The following is an 18,449-nucleotide window of genomic DNA, read 5'->3' as shown; positions in this document are numbered from 1 at the left end:
AATTGTAGGTATGCAAAAGGGAGCACAAGAATATGTAAGGAAATGTGACCAATACCAGAGGTTTGCCCCAAACATTCATCAGCCTAGGAGCTTTCCTAATCCTCTCTCTAGTCCCTGGCCTTTTACTCAACAGGGCTTGGACATTGTGAGACCTTTCCCTAAAGTATCAGGAAACAGGAGATGACTTTTAGTTGGCACTGATTACTTCATCAAATGGGTTGAAATTGAGCCCCTGGCGAACATCAGAGATATGGATGCTAAAAGATTTATGTTGAAAAATTTTGTCACTCGGTTTGAAATTCCTCACACCCTCATCTAGGATAATGGGTTTCAATTTGATAGCAAGACTTTCAGAAGGTATTGTTGCGAAATGGGCATTAAGAAAAAATATTCAACTCCAGCGTATCCCAAGGGAAATGGGTAGGCCGAGGTTATGAACAAAGTTATAGTTAATGGGCTCAAAAAGAGGTTGGATGATGCTAAGGGCAAGTGGATGGAAAAGCTGCTCCATGTCCTTTGGACATATAGAACTACCCCTCGTAGGTCCACAGGGGAAACTCCCTTCTCTCTGACTTATGGGGCTGAGGCTATAATCCCTCTCGAAACTGGATTCCCAACACTGAGAACAAGCTTGTTTACTCCGGATAGCAATGATGGGTTATTAGAGAAGAGCTTGGATTTGATTGAAGAGCAGAGAGAACATGCCATGGTCCAGTTAGCGTATTATCAGCAAAAGCTTAAGCAAGGGTACAACTAAAATGTGAAGTTAAGACCATTAGCTCCCGAAGACTTAGTATTGCAGAAGGTTTTGGGCATTTCAAAGAACTCGGCATGGGGGAAGTTAGGGCCCAATTAGGAAGGGTCGTACCGTATCATCTCAATAGCTAGTACAGGAGCGTATTTTCTAGAAGACCTAGATGAAAAAGTTGTATCACGCCCTTGAAATGTAAATAACCTACGAAGGTATTACTATTAATGAAAGGCAATTCTGCCATGTTTTACTTATGACATTATTTGTTGCATTTATCACTTGTCTAAGTAATAAACATAACATTGTCATGTCTAACTCCTTGGACCGCATACCTTGGGTAAATTAATACTTCTTATCACTTGTCTAAGTATTAAACAGAATATTGGTCATGCCTGATGTTGAGGTCTAAAAAATCATGATAAAAGGCCTAAACAAAATGGCACATTAGGCCAACCCATGGGGAGCAAAATAATTGAGGAAAGAAAATTGGGCTTACAAATGAAAGAAGGATGATGGGCCTAGGGCCCTGGATCCGTGAAGAGGCAAGACTTAGAGCCCATAAAACAAAGGTAAAAAGAATTCAGCCCGATTAAAAAAAAAAAGAAGGAACCAAAGAAAGACAAAAAAGAAAAAAAAAAAGAAGCTGGGCTAGGACGTTAGAAGATGCCTGGGATCTCTAAGTGTGCAGCACAGCTAAAAGGAGATTAAGACAGACTCAAAGAGGGATCAAAAGGCACCAGGAACGAGAAACAGATGAGCCCTTCTCAAAGCACCCAGCGATGCAGCACAGAGCCTGAGGACTTGGAAAGTAACGACTCAAAAGCAAGAAGCCGGTGTCTCGAGGAACCCAGAAAAAGAGATCCACGAAAGGAAATGGCTGGAAAAACCTTCAGATTGGCAGAAGAAGACTTTACTTACTGGGAAAAATGACAAAAGGGGAAGGACGGCTAAAAGGAGGCAAGCCCGAAAAGAGAAGACAGAGAAAGAAAGGATTGGAGAAAGAGCAAAGTTAAAGGTTCGGCTCCCCCAAAGGCACCTCAAAATAGAAGGTCAGCAAGACACTTTCAAGAAAAAAAGCACCAAAAGAGGGGAACTATGGAAAATAAGGAAATGATCAGTTGTCTGAAAGGCTAAGACAAACAGGGGGTTCTAGTACCTAGGGGGCCAAGGAAGAAGAATCAACGGTACCCCAAAACCCTAATGTGACACTATAAAAGGGAGAAGCAGCCAACGTTAAGGGGGCATTCATGAAGAAAGAAATCGTATAGAATCATTAAGAAAAGGCTCTGTAAAGCTAAGAGAAAACAAAGATATATCTCCCTGGTATCCCAGAAACAGTCACTATAGCACATGCTTGGATTTAGAAGAATTCAAATTTTACAAGTCTTAGAGGCCTAAAGAGCCATCTAAGTCTGTAATTTTTGAACTTATTTGAACATTTATTAAGTCTTAGTGAGCTCATTGTAATCAACAACTAACTAATGAAATATTTTCTACTGATTTGAGGATCCCGAGCAATTATTTTCTGTTTTCTTTATTACATTTTTCTGCCTTTACTGTTGGAAAGAGCAATTATAGTTGTAAAAAAAAAAATCCAATTAGTGAATTTACCAGGGCGAGGTCTCTCTTTAGATTGAGAAACACCTCATGTTTTCTTAATGACCTCAGATCGGCCATATCGCCAGGCAGCAACAAAGCCTACTTCACGGCATTGGCCACGTAGCTAACCCTCCCTTCCTGGAAGTCCCTAATAGAGGCATCAGCCGGCATAGGGGCTCTGTCCAGCACTATGGCAGGTTTCCAGTCTAGAACCCCAACCTGGAGATCGCCTTTTTTATCCACCACAATCTGTGTCACCCTAGCTTATTTGGCCCCCTTCTAAGGCTTAACATCCTTAGAAGGGTGGCTTTTTCCTCCTTCCACCACCTCTTAGCCTTTATGTTCCCTTTTCCGCTTATGATCAGTGGTTCAGGTCGTTGACCTTAGGTAGATAGAAGGGTGGGAGGTTTGTTTAGGGCAGCCTTATCTAGCACATTGCCACCTGCCTAGGACTCTATTAAATCCCGAAGACTTGTTCTGGTCCTGCGCTAGATCGCCATAGCATCCGGGATGGAAGGATCTTCTTGTGTGTGGCTTACTTAGGCAGAAGGAAGATGACTAAAGTCCTCGACGGGAGCTTCTGGAGACTGGCGGCAGTTGAAGACTTCAAATTTGTCTTTTTGGACTCGGAGATTTCAACCACTTTCTCCTTCTCCTTAATGACTGGTAGGGATGGTGTGGCTACTTCCTCAACAGCATGTTGGAGTGGTAGTTCTACCTATTGTACGCCTTCTAGAATAGGGCCGGTGGTGAGGACACCCAGAGCAGCAACGCTTATCTAATGCAAGCATGGATCTTTCGCTTTGATCACGTTCCTCGGTGCTTGAAAACTGGATGAAAGAGAGTTGTAGTCGAGGATGAGGTGGGTCGCTCTTAATTGATCGTCACTGTGAACGAAGACCTCAGCTATAAGTATCTTGTCTAGATATGGCTGCTTGACAAGATTTAAGTTGGGAATGGCAACATGCTCATCTGCAAAGCCATTAAAAAAATTATCAAAAAAATGGCATAACTCAAAGAAATATTCAATTGCAAGCACAAGCAAAAAGAAACAAGTGCAAAGAATGTAAGAGAGAAAAGGGGGTGACTTCAGAGTAATAAACCTAGACCTAACAACCCCACCTGGTATCCCGTCTCTCCCCGGGCAGTGGAGATCATTGTGCCACTCCCCTGAGATGATTAGAAAATATTTGTTCATGCCTTTATTGGAATCAAGGAGGCATGAGTTTAGCCTAACCTCAGGAACCCTAGTCTTTAGGTAATACCCCTGCCCTTTTAAGAGGAGAAGGTTGTAAATCCAATTGGCGTCGTGGTGGGTGAGGTTCAAGCCCATCCTCTCATTGAGGGCGTCTACACTACCTAGGATCCTAAACATATTTGGGGCACACTGGGTGGGGGAGAGACGGTGAGCTATTAAGTAATCCTTAGTGACTCTACCCATGGGGATTCTCATCCCCCCCTCTATAAAGGCAATCATAGGGATTACTACTTCCCCCTCCTGCCTCATGGCGTGTCACTCCCCTTGTTTACAGTACCTAATGGAAACCCCTGGGGAAATTCGATATTGGGTTCTAAAGTCTTCTATACCCTCTGGGTGTTTACCAGGTAAGCGAATCTCCTCATATATGTAGAAGAATTGAAGGGATTAGGTGGCCGAGGTGAAATTGTAAGGGCCGAGGAAAGGAAAAGGATTTAACTACAAAGAATGAAATAAGGGACTAGGAAAAAGAAAGAAAGAAGAAATCGCTAGAGACTACTTACGGAAACGAATAAAGGCTCCTCGGACTAGCTCTTAAGTTCAGAAACTGCAAAAGCGAAGTATGTGAAGTTTTTGGATAGTATATATATGAGATAAAAAAGCCAATAGGAGAATTCCCGCCCAAGTTCCAACGAAATCCTTAGCCGTTGGATCTTCATCACGTTGTAGAACGTGGGAGACATGGAGCCGCAGAAGTTTAATGCAAACGTGCCCCAAATGCCAAAGCGTCAGGGACGTGCGTTGGGCACTGGAAAAGGCATTTGTGCAAGCAGAAGATGACGTGTGACAAGAAGAGGATAATGATGATAATATCAAAATCCCTTTCTTTTCCGAGGAGCAAAAGAAGGGAATTGTGAAGGGCTATTATAGAGATAAAGGGCCCATAAGTGTATATTGGGCTGTGGGCCTTGTCCGAGGACGTCTATTAGTCCGAGGACTAAAAGATAACAAGGAAGAAGTGCGAATCAAAGCGCCACAGACAAACTTTTGATGTAAAGGCTTGGGGAGGTAGTCTAAGGAGAAGTACCTCCTCAGCTAAGCAAGGTAGAGGTCAGAGGGATTAGTCTGCCCTTAAGGGTAACACTTCGAGAAGTTCTATTGGTAAGGATAAGCATCATGGAAACAAAGGACTGAAGAAAGCTAAGAAATATTTAAGAGAAAGCTGCTACCACCGCATTGAATACTCTGCAGCTAACCCTCTGACCGCATTAATGTGGAGGTGATGCCTAAACAGTGGTAAGCAGTCTTAAAATTACTCCCTAAGACTTCAGGAAGGTGCTAATGGGACAATGATCAAAGCCAACAGTTTGACCTACGCATAGGTGGTGGAGAAGAAGAAAAGAAGGACATATAATGGAAAGGGACTCCCCTTACAGAAGGGGTATCTGAAAATAGAGAAAGAAACATTGTCGCACCAAGAACTAGACTTGTAACCAAATTCAAAAGATAAATATATAAGATCTAGTCTCCTCGGACAGTGCCAAGGATAATTTACTTTGAGCAAAACCTTTTTATTCTTGTTATCTTTTCGTCTGGGCTCACTACAATTGTTATCTGATTCATTAGAGCCTAGTTTTCCAACCCATGCTCTACAAATTTATTGTATTGAATTTTTTGGGCCTGGATCCTTTTCCCTTTAGGCTGAGGCACCAAACTAGGTCCTTACAAAGTTGATTAATCATTTTAAAAGATTTATCCTAACAAAAGTGATTTTTCAAATATGTATTTTTGTTGTTTATAAATTGATGGGTAACCAGAAAAAATCAACCATCGTCTAAAGAGAATGAAGGAGCATCATCCAAAGACAAGATTCGGTCGTCTAAAGAAAGATAAACACTTAGCAAATTTCAAGAACTTCCACCAACTAAAAAGTCAGTTACACCACGATTAACTATTCCGAGACTTGGGGTAAATTGCTTGAAATTTGCTCCTCTCTCTCCACTAAGTCCACCCATCTCCCAAGATGGTAGTTGCACCTAATAAGTAGACCTACTCCAAGTTCTCCATATAAAGGACCAAACCTCACCAAGCAAAGGTATGCACAACTAAGAGCCTATCACCTTCTATACTTGAGTCCTTGTGAAAATTTCTGACTTAACCGTCGAAAGGTCCTTAGCTGACACCATACTGGTGCACTCCAATAGTCCCTTTTTCTCTTTTCATATCGTTGATTCACCATCAAGTTTAAAGCATACAGCCTACTGATATCACGCATCATCATAAATAAACATCCACATTCAGTTTTTTTCCTTTTTTTTTTTTTTTAATGCACACCATAAAGAGAAATTAACAAGATTCTCTAACTCATTAGCAAACACATTCATGTGAGGGCAAATATCATGATAAAGGAAGGAAAGAAAGAAAGAAAGGGAAAAAAGAAAAAGAAAAAGAAAACTGTTTTTTCGGGCCTCTCATCCTCTTTGTTCATTTTCTATTTCTATTATTTTCCTCTAAATTTTCTAACGTGAAGGACAAATTAAACCAGTGAAAAGAAAATGAACTCTTTATTTATTTATGTCTGAATGAAAGACAAAAAATCAAGCACAAGAAGAAAAAAGCAAGTTATCTCCCTAACTCATTTATCTTTTACAGAATGAAATATAGGAAAAACAAATAATTGAAACGAAACAAGAAGACAAGCATATTCACGGGGCATTACCCAATCTAAGAGCATCCACACCAATTTGTTTAAAATTTTCTGCCTATTTTACACTAAAAACCTAATTTTTCTATTTTACTCCATCACTTTTACAAAATACTCACATTAGTTTATCTATTATACACACTTATTCAATAAAATATTCATTCTTTTACAATTTTTTATTATTCCCTCCCTCACTGCCCCTCTCTCTCATAGAGCCACAGTCCATCACTACCAACGATCACTCCACACCCAGCCACCATCATCACCACCCAACCAGCATCATCAAGGAAAACCAACCCATTCAATCCCAAACCCATTAATCACCCACCCAACCCAAAACTCAGTCAAGCCAAATCATCACCCACCCAATCGGCGGCAAGATCATCAAAACCCACCAATGAACCAGAAAAAACAAGCCGATCAAGATCAAAACCCATTGACCCACACCCACAATCAACCAAAAAACCAGGAAAAAAAAAAAAACCAGCAACGGTGAGATCGGAGCTTATGTGATCGAAGCTTTTGAAGGGATTCTACATGATCGAAGCTTTTGTGATCAAAGCTTATGTGATCGGACTGAGGTGAGATCGGAGTTTTTGTGATCGGACTGAGGTGAGATCGGTGGACTGATCGGGCTGAGGTGAGATCGGAGCTTTTGAAGGGATTTGACGTGATTGGAGCTTATGTGATCAAACTGAGATGAGATCGGAGCTTTTGTGATCAGACTAAGGTGAGATCGGTGGACTGATCGGACTGAGGTGAGATCGGTGAGACTGAGAGAAAGATAAAACGAGAGAGAGGTGAGAGAAAAGCTGAGAGAGTGAGGTGAAGGAGAGAGAAACAACTATTAAAATAATAGATAAACGAGCTACAGTAACGGTGTAAATATACACGGTTACTGTAACTCGTGGATAAATTTGCACAAATTTACATATTTTTACAGCCACTAATGTTGATATTTTTTTACTCAAAATATATAAAATTTATAATTTTTATTTTATTTTAAAAGAATTTAAAGGAACTCGTGTCGTGTGGATACTATGAGTAAGAAAGCAAAATTGTTAAATCAAAATCAGAACGCAAGCAAGCAACTTTCCTTATTTTCTTGCTAGCGGCCCCAGCTCTCTCTTAGAAGTGGAAAATGATTACGTGATACTACCATTAATTGTGTCTAAAAAGAAGGCAAACACCATTATTCTAGACTGGACGCTAGTTGTTGCTCATTCTATCGAATGTCTAATCAACTCTCGAGAAAAAGAGAAATCCTAGTTGGAAAGAGGATTTTCGGTCTCAGCTACACTGAGTATGGACACTAGTTGTTGCTCATTCGATCGAATGTCTAATCAACTCTTAGAAAAAGAGAAATCCTAGTTGGAAAGAGGATTTTCGGTCTCAGCTACACTGAGTTGCATCATGAAAACAACATAATTGGAGAGAAGAAAAGACTCGAGTGAAAAAAAAACAAATGGGGAGATAGAGATCGATCAAGGATTTCAAGGATATTTCACAATCTAGATATAAATCGAAATATGAAGATTCTCTTGCCTACGAAATTCAATATTCATATGCAACATCATTAGAGAGACATGAAATGTTGGTGTTTTGATGTTGAACAGTCCCAACTCCCAAGACTAAAAAGGACGTTTCCACAAAATGTAGAACAATGGACACAAGAGTCACCTTTCCACGTCGATATTGATTTTCGGGTCTTTCTTAAAATAAAATAAAAAAGTTTTTTGAATTTTCTTAGTACGCATTAACACAACCCATATTCAATTACGAGTTATAATTTACGAAATGGGTAATTCCTGTTGCACGTGTACGTATACACTGTATGCAACAATCAGTACCGAAGAAACTAGCATATATCTTTGTTGCAAGTGGTGGAGTATAGCTCGATTAGTTCATATATAGACTCCTTGAACCCGTATCAACTTTTTGTCCTCGTGTGCTTGCATCACCCAGCTTTTGGGCAAAAGCTAATCGGTGTTGGCCAACAGATACTGATACTATGGGCTGTTTTGAGGGATTTGGATAGAGGAATTCGGGATAGGCAATACTATGGATCCCCTAGATTTCATGCTATGGAGCTTCCCCCACTTACCACTGTCTCACAACATCAGCTTGGGATTAGCATTCATGACTCTATGTCATAGATCAATATTTTTCTTAGCCTTTGTTGGCATTCATGACCTATAATCTATTCGTATGTTCCTTTCTACCTCATTCATTCATGTTGTAGTTAGAGAAAGTGTGAAACCATTCATTCTTTATACAGTTGTGGTTTTGTTGTCACCAGTACTGCTTGTTTTGGAGGTAGTCTGACATTTATATATTGTGTATATAACATGATTCATCAAGCCACTAACATTAAGCCTCCCTTTTTAAGAATCAAGGGTAGTTGGCATAAAAAGTTAAAAACATGTGGGATTTGCATGTAGATGAGTGACCTTGAAGAATAGGATGGTGGTATCCTAGGTGCAAGGCTATTACATTGTACAATTCTTTCTATCATCTCTCGTTATTTGGAAAAGCTTTTGTCCAGTGCTTCAATGCATTGGACACAACACGATACATACACATGTTCAAATTGTGTCAAATCCAATGCTATTGCCATACCCCCCATTATGAGGGATGCTGGGAGCAAAGCTAGTACCCAGGACTAGCAATTCAACAATTTAGATGTCTACAACCCATCCCTTCCCTAAGGGATGTAAGCAAGCTAACCCTTGAGAATTTTTCAATGGCAAACATGGAGAAAAGAATGGCGATTATCAAGACTTAGCGGGATGTAAAGGCCTCTTAAGATTGAGTTTGTGGATCGTATTCCACACTTTTGCTTAGTTTAAGGAGTAGCACTTAGCTCTCGTTTGTGATTCTATACCACATGCCCCCATTTTGTGTGCCTTGAAGGCCAAGAGTTAGAGAAATTCCCCATTTTGTATGCCTTTAGGCCAAAAGTTAGCTAAGTTACTTCTTGAGGTATGGAAAGGAACCATAAAAAAGACACTGAAGCTCTTCACAAGCAAGTAGACAATGTCATTACTTAGCATGACGAGGTAAGAGTTGAGGTTAAGGGCGTACGGGCTAACCTAAGGACAGGGGCGGTGGGCCGGCGGCACTTGAAAGCCAGGGTGGTCACAGGTCACTTGACTTGAAATTTTTTTTATATAAATAATTTAAAATTTTATATTTGTCTACTCTTCAAAAAAAATTTGAGAACACTCTCAGTTTTGTTATGCCAATAAAATTAAATTTTACTCCATAATTTGTTCTACTTATCAATATATTGGGACTTTCAAGCAAAAAGAAGCCCAAAAAAAACAATTGAACTAAAATCTGAAAAAATATATATAACATAGCAAGCCCAAATGCCCAATAGACTTCAGGAAAAAAGCCCATGATTAATCTCTTTTATTAAATTATGTAATTTATGCCTCTTAAAGAACACCCTGAGAAAAATTCCTAAAATTGCCACTGCCTAAGGACACATGACTCAATCGAGCGCAAGCTAGATGGTTGAAGATTGAGCTTAGACAAATGCGGCAAGAAGCTTTAGACGTAGAAGAGGTAGAGGTGTGCATGAGCAGACAACTCCATATCCATGAGTTAGAATTGCCTCAATGGACTTTATGAGCAGATTGATTCTCTTAGCTCTCTTGTTGTTACTTGTTAGGCTGAGGTAGAAAGGGTTGCCAAACTCAGTAGGGAGATTACATTCAGGCTGAGTGAGGGGTAAAATGCAGGATTTGTTAGTCCGTGGAAGAAATAAGAGATCTACACGCCAAGCTTGACTTAACTTAAGAAAGGTTCCGAGACAAAGCTTTCCAAAGCTATCGATGCTTCACTATTCCACATTATTCACATTGCTCATGCTTTGAGAGATGAGGTAGCTAGGGCCATCAATGATCTCAAGCCCGATGATTCAATTCTTACCTCTGCAATAGGCAAGATGTCCTAGGGTGGTTGCTAGCTTGGGAGACATCCTTAATTTTATTATGGTTGTCTTTTTCCACGTCAAATCCCAATCCAGCTATGTAAAAAGAGATTCAAATTTTGGAAAGAAGGAATCACAAATTTTTATGATTAAGAATTTTACCATATACACATCAACAAAATCTGATTCCAATTATCCAGTTTTATTATCCATTTACAAAAAGTTTAAGACCACACATTGTGACACAACTTAGACACTAGGTAAGTTACTTATCACTTTACATCCGTTTGTTTCGTTGTAAAATAGTTTCAGGAAAATATTTTCATTTTTTACAATGTTTGTTTTACAGTAAAATATCTAGTCAAAAGTAAAATATTTTCAATCAATCAAATCAACTAGGCAAATTTGTGTAAAATATTTTACACTAGAAATTTCGGTAAAATATTTTACATTAACATTCCATGTGTAAATGATATAATTCAATCACATATTAACAAATGTGCAAATTGTGTGAGCAATTGTGTCCATAGAAGAACTAATCTTTTTATTTCTTCATGAAGTTAGGCGCAAAATAGGGTGACAAACCTCACACTTAGCTTGTTAAGCCAACAACATCATCACCCATTTCTGAACCAATTCACGACAAACCATGCAGCCAAACTCCAACCCACATATTTCCACACAAGCACCCTATGTGCAACATCAGGCGCCTGTGGCCATGCTTGGACAAAGCTTCCACGATAATCAACCATACATGCTACCCATAGCGCACACATTTAAGCCTGAAACTCGTCGCAATAAGTGCAAGACCAATGACATAACACTCAATAGTAAATGCTACCCACAGCATCCATGCTACCCACAGCATCCAAGCCCGTATGGGTGGCACAGTCTGTTGCCACCACAAACATCAACTCAAGTGACATACTTGTTGCATACATGCGGAAATTATGATTGTCTAACTAACATGCTTATGCGCATGAATGTCTAACATGCTTGTTGCATACATGCGGAAATTATGATTTTTAAGCTACATCAACCACAAGTCTAACACAAAAATCAAAATTGTTGAGAAGTTTGATGACCCAACTAAATCATTCTCTACTTAAGAATAGAAAAACAAATTTTCTCAGATTCTTGGGGCTGCCAAATTTAAACCCTACATATCATAGCAGACCTTAACAATAACAGCAACCCAGCAATGAGATAGAAATTATCAAATTCTCAACCAATCTATATATATATATATATATATATATATATATATATATATATATATCAGCCAATCCAGTAACCCAGGTTTTTAAGATTTTCACACAATACATCTAGCCATTAATTCCACAAGAATCAAAAACAATTTTTCCAGTTAAATTTTGGCCAGAGAATATGTAGAAGTGTTGTTTTAAAGCGATATAACATTATCAGTACTCAACAAGCAGTTTTTTTCTTTCTTTTTTTTAGAGAAGAAAAAAGAAGTTAAGAAAAAAGGAATGTGAGAAGTTCAGTAAGCAGATTAATTGACAGAGATCAAAGAGATCTCACAACAACCGGCCAGTTAACTTCTCTGAGCCATTTGATTTAGCTACAGCCAGTTTGGCAAATTCAAGATCAAGGGTATTGATCAAAGTTTCTCACCCTTCCCTTGGTACATGTAGCGGCCTCACCCAATAAATCAATATCGCACATTGAACAAATAAATAAATAAAAGATTGAATGGAGTTAAAAGAGTTACATAAGTTATAACTAAAGGTACTTAACAAGCAGATTTGAAATACACATAAAGCTAAACAAAGTTCAGCAGACAGGGAGTATAAATAACATACAGAAGGGAAGTGGGCTCCAAAACCAAAAAAGCAATTGCCATATGGCAGTTAAATCCATGGATGATATGGTATATATAGTAAAGCATCAAACATACATCGCTTAACAAGTAAATGTTCAGATATCTAGTTTACATATCTGCCCATTAAGATATTACATGACAGGACACATCAGTACTTTGCAACTTCATTGTCTCTTACATAACACGAGATATATATATCCCTACTGACCTACAGATCAACGATATTTCCAATTGCAATGCATTTTTTGATATGAATGCCAAGTTGCCAACCCTGTGAACAGAAAAAACACACCACATCAGAATTTGGCCCAAGAAAACCAAGCTAATGATGGAAGTAGGTCTATTGCATTGAGTTGCAAATATTGCATAACTATTTAGTAGGCAACTTATATTCAAATAAGAAGAGAAATTTTAACACACAAGCCAATCGTACACAATAAGGTAAGACTACCACTCACAAGCTTATATTGGTACTTCAGTAATAGTATCACACCTTTCATATCAAGCAGGGCAAGTAAAAAACACCCACTCCCCATTGTGAAGATAAAACTGTGAAGATAGCCAAAAAAGAATGGTTCTAATTTTCAAAGAAAAGAAAATGTAACTAATCCAACGTCACAAAACTCACAACAGCCTTAATCTGAAAGTTATAGGAGCATGCAAATAATGGATCTAATTTTCAGAATATTTATAGTTACAATGGTCTTAAACTGGGAGTTACAAGAGCCTGCAAACAATCTCTAATTAGACTAGAGACATAATTAGTCAAGCTAGAAAAAACTTTAGCTCCAAACTTCCTCCCCTTCCACCAAATAAGTCTCACAAAAGCTAGGTTCAGTCATTTTAAACACAACTTTCTATAGATGCAAGCAGATTGCGGCTAGCAGTATTTAGTCATCAACTCAATTCTTTTTTTGACATAGGAGAACTTCACTTAGATTAGTTGCACGGCTAGCAGTATTTAGTCATCAACTCAATTCTTTTTTTGACATAGGAGAACTTCACTTAGATTAGTTGCACGTAGCAAAGCATACTACAACAATTATCACTCTTAATCAAAACTCCTACAGAAAACTGACCCCACCCACCAGAATTAGTTACCGGGTAATCGAAGGGCTTTTCATCCATGACGGGCTTAAGCAATTTATCCTCATGCCCAAGAGGAGTCATCAATTCAAATTCTAAAAGACTAATACAACCAGATCATCTTGTGCAGGTAAATAATTAGAATAGAGAAGGTATAAAGTTAAAGAAGTTGATGGCAATGGATTATGGATATTCTCATATGCATGAGAGAATCTATAAACAAACAAACATAGATCTAGTTTGATTTCTACTGAATGCTACATCATGTCAAGTTTCTCAAAGCCAGCAGTAATGTCAACCTGGCAGGATACCTATCAATGTAGGAGAATTTAAACCCAAAGGAAAAAAAAAAAAAAAACCATTAATTCATTTTCTTTAAGCTCTCTATGTTATGCTAAATTTATTATAATGTCTTTAGCATTTTAAAAGGTCATATGATTAGCAGGGTTCAAGGGATTCCCCATTGGTTTCAGCACCTCCGTCCTTCACTACACCAAAACTCCAACTTCTCTACTTAATCAACACTGAAATCAGAGTACACTATTACTATCATAGTTACCATATTACTTAATAAACACTGAAATCAGGGAGCTTTCTTTCAAAACTAAAATCGGCAGGAGGAAACAGCTAAAACAGGGAAAGAGAGACGACAAAACAAGATGGAAGGGGTTGTCTGTGAGGAATCAGAATACTAGCCTGCATGTATCTCTATCGTTAACAAAGAGTTGGGACTAACACACACTATCCGCATAGACGTTGAGTTCATAGACCACAAGAAAGCTGAATAATTACTAACACAAACACACTATCAGTTGTAAGTGTCAATATGATTATTTAAGAATTGACCAATAGGCTTTAGACACTTGTCAAGGCTGCCAACAAGCAATTTTTGAAAAATTATAACACGATACAGCAGATGGGACAAGCACCCAAATGAAGTGTCCGTGCTTCCTAGGCCGCCAATACCAAAAAAAACTAGTATAAGTATCAGAATGTAAGCAATTTAGAGCTTTTCTTGAAAAACTTTGGGTTCTTTCATTCTTTGTAGAGGTGCCTAAACACTATCAATTTGTTCCAAGCAAATTATGTTTTGGGTTTAAAATGAGCCTTTGTAAAATAAGCCATGAGGAGTTGTAGTTGCAAAACGGAGTTTTGGGTCTTCAAAACGCGCTTTCAAGCCCGCAAAACGCCTAACCCTAGTAACTAACTAAAACTATCAGCATCAAATAAACTAAACCATGCAATCACAATCACAATCACATAAACATAGTAAAAATTATCACAATTAATCACAAAGAAGGAAACCAAAAAAAAAAAAACCCTAATAATTGAATTACAGGGTGAAGCAATTAAATAAGGAATCATAAAATCACGAAAATTAACAAATAAGAACTGACAAAAACCAAAACAAATCAGAATTACCAAATGATTTAGTCATAGTAAAGCTCGAGGCCCATGCCGTCGTGGATTTCATAGTCCTTAAGGGTGATATGGTTCTTGTAGATGTTGTACCACTTCTGGATCCGGATCTTCTCGGCCCGGGTACCCGTCTGGGCCGCCACGAGTTTCTTCAGGTCTCCGATGGTGTCGTCCTCGTTGCACTTCACTCTCACCTTCTTCCCTAGCCGATCGTTCAGCACCACCTCAATCATCTTCGCTACCCTCAACCTCCGATTTCCAAACCCTAATTATTCTCTCTCACACGCTTTCACTAATTTCCTCAGAAACCCTCTGTTTTTTGACTGAAAACAAAACCCACCCAAAATTTCTCAATTTATATTGATTTTTCCTTATCCGCCACGGAACTTCACCAGCTGAATTTCCATTTATGCCCATGAATAGTACGATACCCTCTGTTCCTTCTGAGGGTACTTTAGTCATTTGGTTGTGCAAAGTCGGTTGAAAAATAAAAGGTTCATGTTGGGCATGCAATACGCAATTACGCATGGAGTCTTATAATTAATATTTTTTTGACTGAAATGTGCGTAAATATAATTTTATTACTGATGATTTTATATTTATATCTACAAAATTATAACATGAAAATCTTTTGAATCCAAAAGTCTTCATAAATTTTGTTTTTCATTTTTTAGATATATGGTTGAATTTTTATTTTATAACATAAATGAAATCTTCTTCAAATTTTAGAAATATGGTCTACTTTTTGGATTCTAATTGTTATAAAATGATAAAACTGAAAATTTTGAGTGAAATACTATTTTGGTTTTTAAACTTTACTAAGAGTTTTTTTTTATCCCTAAATTTTAAAAAGTTTATTTTTCATCATTAAACTATTAAAAAGTTCGTCTTTTGTCCATAAATTATTGAAAATATTTTACTTTCTATCCTTAAAATATATCATTTTTTTTGTCCCTAAATTATTGAAAAAATAAAATCTTAACCCTTATTTTTGTCTCTAAACTATTAAAAAAATATTTTATAAAAGATGAACTTTTTAAAGATTAGAACCAAAAAAAGCAAACTTTTGGTGAAATTTAATGACCAAAATAATATTTTACCCTCAAATTTTCAATGTCTCCCAAATTGATTTTTTTAGACATTTTTCATGTGAAAGAAAACTATGTCACTTCTAGTATTATAATATTATTATAAAATAATTAAAGCAATTAGTTTTTTAAAAATTTTATTTATTTTTTCTCAATACAGTTTGAGGGTCTAAAGCAACAACTATAAATGATTCTTTTTATATTTAAATATCATTTAGATAATATTTAATATAAATTTTATTTGAATTTCTATTAATACATAATGTTTTGGATTTTCTAATGAGGGAGTAAAAAGTATAAATTCATATATGTCTATTTAAATAAATAAATAAAAATCATTTATTCCCTCATACTTGGGCCTTTCTCTAGTACGGGCCCTAGGCTATGATTACGTGACCAAAAGCCTAGGGCCGACTCCATCATGTCGCAATTGCTATTATCAACATGATAAGAGATTGATAATGACCAAAACCTAGTTACAAATAGGGACAAAAAACTCACTTTGCATGTTAACTCAAACTACGAAATATTAGCCAAAGTCTTGTAACTGAATTGACATATTCTCATATACAAAGTGTTTAGATGTCTAAGGGGAAAGGATTCGAGCTGCGGGATTAGCAACATGTTGTAATTATCTCTCAAAAAAAATTATGAAACATTATTGCTAAGTCTGGGTCTCTGTCTTTATGCCTCTGTCACAGGGACATAAAACCGATTTTGTATGTTAAACAACAAATTATTTTTGCTAAAACAATAAAACCGGCCACTGGCCCATTATGAAATATAATATGTGGTTTTTCCATAAAACACAAAACCTTCTTTTTTTAGAGAAAACACAGAACCTTCTTGAGTGTATCACTTAACTCCCTATAATATTATTTTATTTATAAATGGTTAATTGTTCCTAGTGTTTTTGTAAATAACACAAGATACAGCTCTAAATATAGATACGTCCTCACATTTGCAACTCATGATTTATCTTTAATGATGTTTTGTAATTTGCACATAAAACAACACCATAAGAGAGTTGCGTTACTCTCAATACTTCGAAGGCTCCGAATTATACACCAACCGAGTTGTGTACTTTTCCCACCTTTTCTTTATTTGCTGCAAATACGCGCATCAACTATAATAGATTACATTATATTAAGAAGTCCTAAGAACATCATTCCCATCTACTTATGGCTTATTGACTGCTGCATAATAACAATTGTGTCAATAATAAATCAATGCTGTTCCAATCACAACAAGTCCTGTCAACAGTGCTCAATGTTGTGTCTAGCCTTACTCTACTATTATCTCCATATATAACGATCATATTACAAATTGAGCTACAGTAGTAGCCAAGAATGACAGGCATAAACAGGAAACAAAAGAAAAATAGTAACTCCCCGGGCTCAAAAGGAAAAACGCAAAGCAGACCAATATCGATTATTGAACCGATCTGTCTTCTAATAAGTGAGGTGATTTACAAGGTGAGAAAGTCTATATATATTGGATGCATGAGAAGGAGGCTATATATATTGGAAGCATAAAATAATTATTGCTAAAAAGGAAACAAGAGCAAAGAGCGAATTGATGCGTAGATCATCTCGCTAAGGGCCCGTCTGTTTGGAGTAAAAATAGGAAGGATGGAAAATATAGGGAAGAAAACAGGGATGATGGACAACTCGGGAAAAAATTTTCTCTCTTGGACCCACAATTATTTTCCTCCCAAATTGGAAGGAAAACATGGGAGAGAAAAGTGACTCTGATTGACTTTTGCACTTTTACAAAAAAAACCCCATCCCACTAACCATTCATGACCACTTTATTACCCTCCCACCTACCCACCTAATGCTTCTCATCTCCTTCACAATACAATACAAAAAAGTGCTTCTCATCTCCTTCACCAACAGGTCCGGCCAAGTTCTCCTCTCTTTTTTTTTTTTTTTTTTTCAACGTGACCTGAGTAAGCTTAGGTTATTCTTTTTTTTTGGATAAGTCATCTACATATCTATGTTGTTGTACTTGTATGAGTTTTCTCATGAAGCTTAATGAACTGATCAAAATGGTTAAAAATATTGGAGATGAAGTAGTTACTGTGATTTAAAAAGAGTTAGGTTATTGTTTTACTCCATCAGACTTTCCCTTCTAGCTTGAAATAATAGAAAGAAGGTCCAACCGTCCAAGTTGGGAAGCCTTTATATATTAGATTTCAAAAAAACAAAAAAAAGGACTCAATTGTCTCTTTGAGGTGTGTAGCATGCTGACCACGTTGACAAAATTGTTACAAAATCTTTTGCCATAAAAGTTTGCCAAATTCCTCTTTGCTGACCACGTTTTTGTGGGCTGAATGTAGTGTAAATTTACTAATTACCTTTTTGCTAGTTACAAAATCATTTGTCCAATTAAATTTATATGTACACTATTATAATTTTTACATTATAATAATAAAAATAATAATATAAATTTATATATATGATGTGGTAAATTTTATATTATTTTTAATGAGTACAAATAAATCTACTTCTTACATATTCTGTAACAAGAGTATAATAGTCAATTTATATAAATTACATTTTTCATCCTTCCATTTTTCTCTCTAAACGAACAAAAGAGTTTTTCACCTTCTCACTTTTCCACCCCTCCAACCGAACACACAAGAGGGAAAATTAAAATATTTTTCATCCTCCCACTTTTCCATCCTCCCACAATTTTTCATCCTCCCACTTTTTCACTCGTCCAACCAAATGAACCCTAAAGAAGGTTGCACCCTTATAGGGAATTTTGTTGTTTTAGACTCCTGTTTCAGAAGAATTATGTATTATCTTACTCTAATGCT

General features: G+C 37.1%; 1 protein-coding gene and 1 non-coding gene across 2 annotated transcripts; both read right to left on the bottom strand.

Moving 5' to 3' along the window:
* Window positions 1-11,677: 11,677 nt before the first annotated feature.
* Window positions 11,678-11,780, bottom strand: LOC142608503 (small nucleolar RNA snoR109). Its single transcript, XR_012839532.1, has one exon. It is a non-coding gene; the product is annotated as a small nucleolar RNA snoR109 (small nucleolar RNA).
* Window positions 11,781-12,054: 274 nt separating this feature from the next.
* LOC142607434 (ubiquitin-like protein 5) lies at window positions 12,055-14,872 on the bottom strand. Its single transcript, XM_075778927.1, has 2 exons — window positions 14,541-14,872; window positions 12,055-12,303 (listed from the first exon to the last, which is right to left on the bottom strand). The coding sequence occupies exon 1, from the start codon at window positions 14,768-14,770 to the stop codon at window positions 14,549-14,551; it is 222 nt and encodes a 73-aa protein (XP_075635042.1). The 5' UTR covers window positions 14,771-14,872; the 3' UTR covers window positions 12,055-12,303; window positions 14,541-14,548.
* Between the last annotated feature and the right edge of the window lie 3,577 nt (window positions 14,873-18,449).

The sequence above is a fragment of the Castanea sativa genome, chromosome 8 (genome assembly GCF_040712315.1).
Source record: "Castanea sativa cultivar Marrone di Chiusa Pesio chromosome 8, ASM4071231v1".
NCBI lineage: Eukaryota > Viridiplantae > Streptophyta > Magnoliopsida > Fagales > Fagaceae > Castanea > Castanea sativa.
Note: the sequence above shows the minus strand (reverse complement) of the source record. Positions and strands in the feature narration are given on the sequence as shown.

Bases quoted from the DNA above. Each gene is read 5' to 3' on its own strand.
- LOC142607434 (XM_075778927.1), bottom strand. From the start codon at position 14,770: ATGATTGAGGTGGTGCTGAACGATCGGCTAGGGAAGAAGGTGAGAGTG.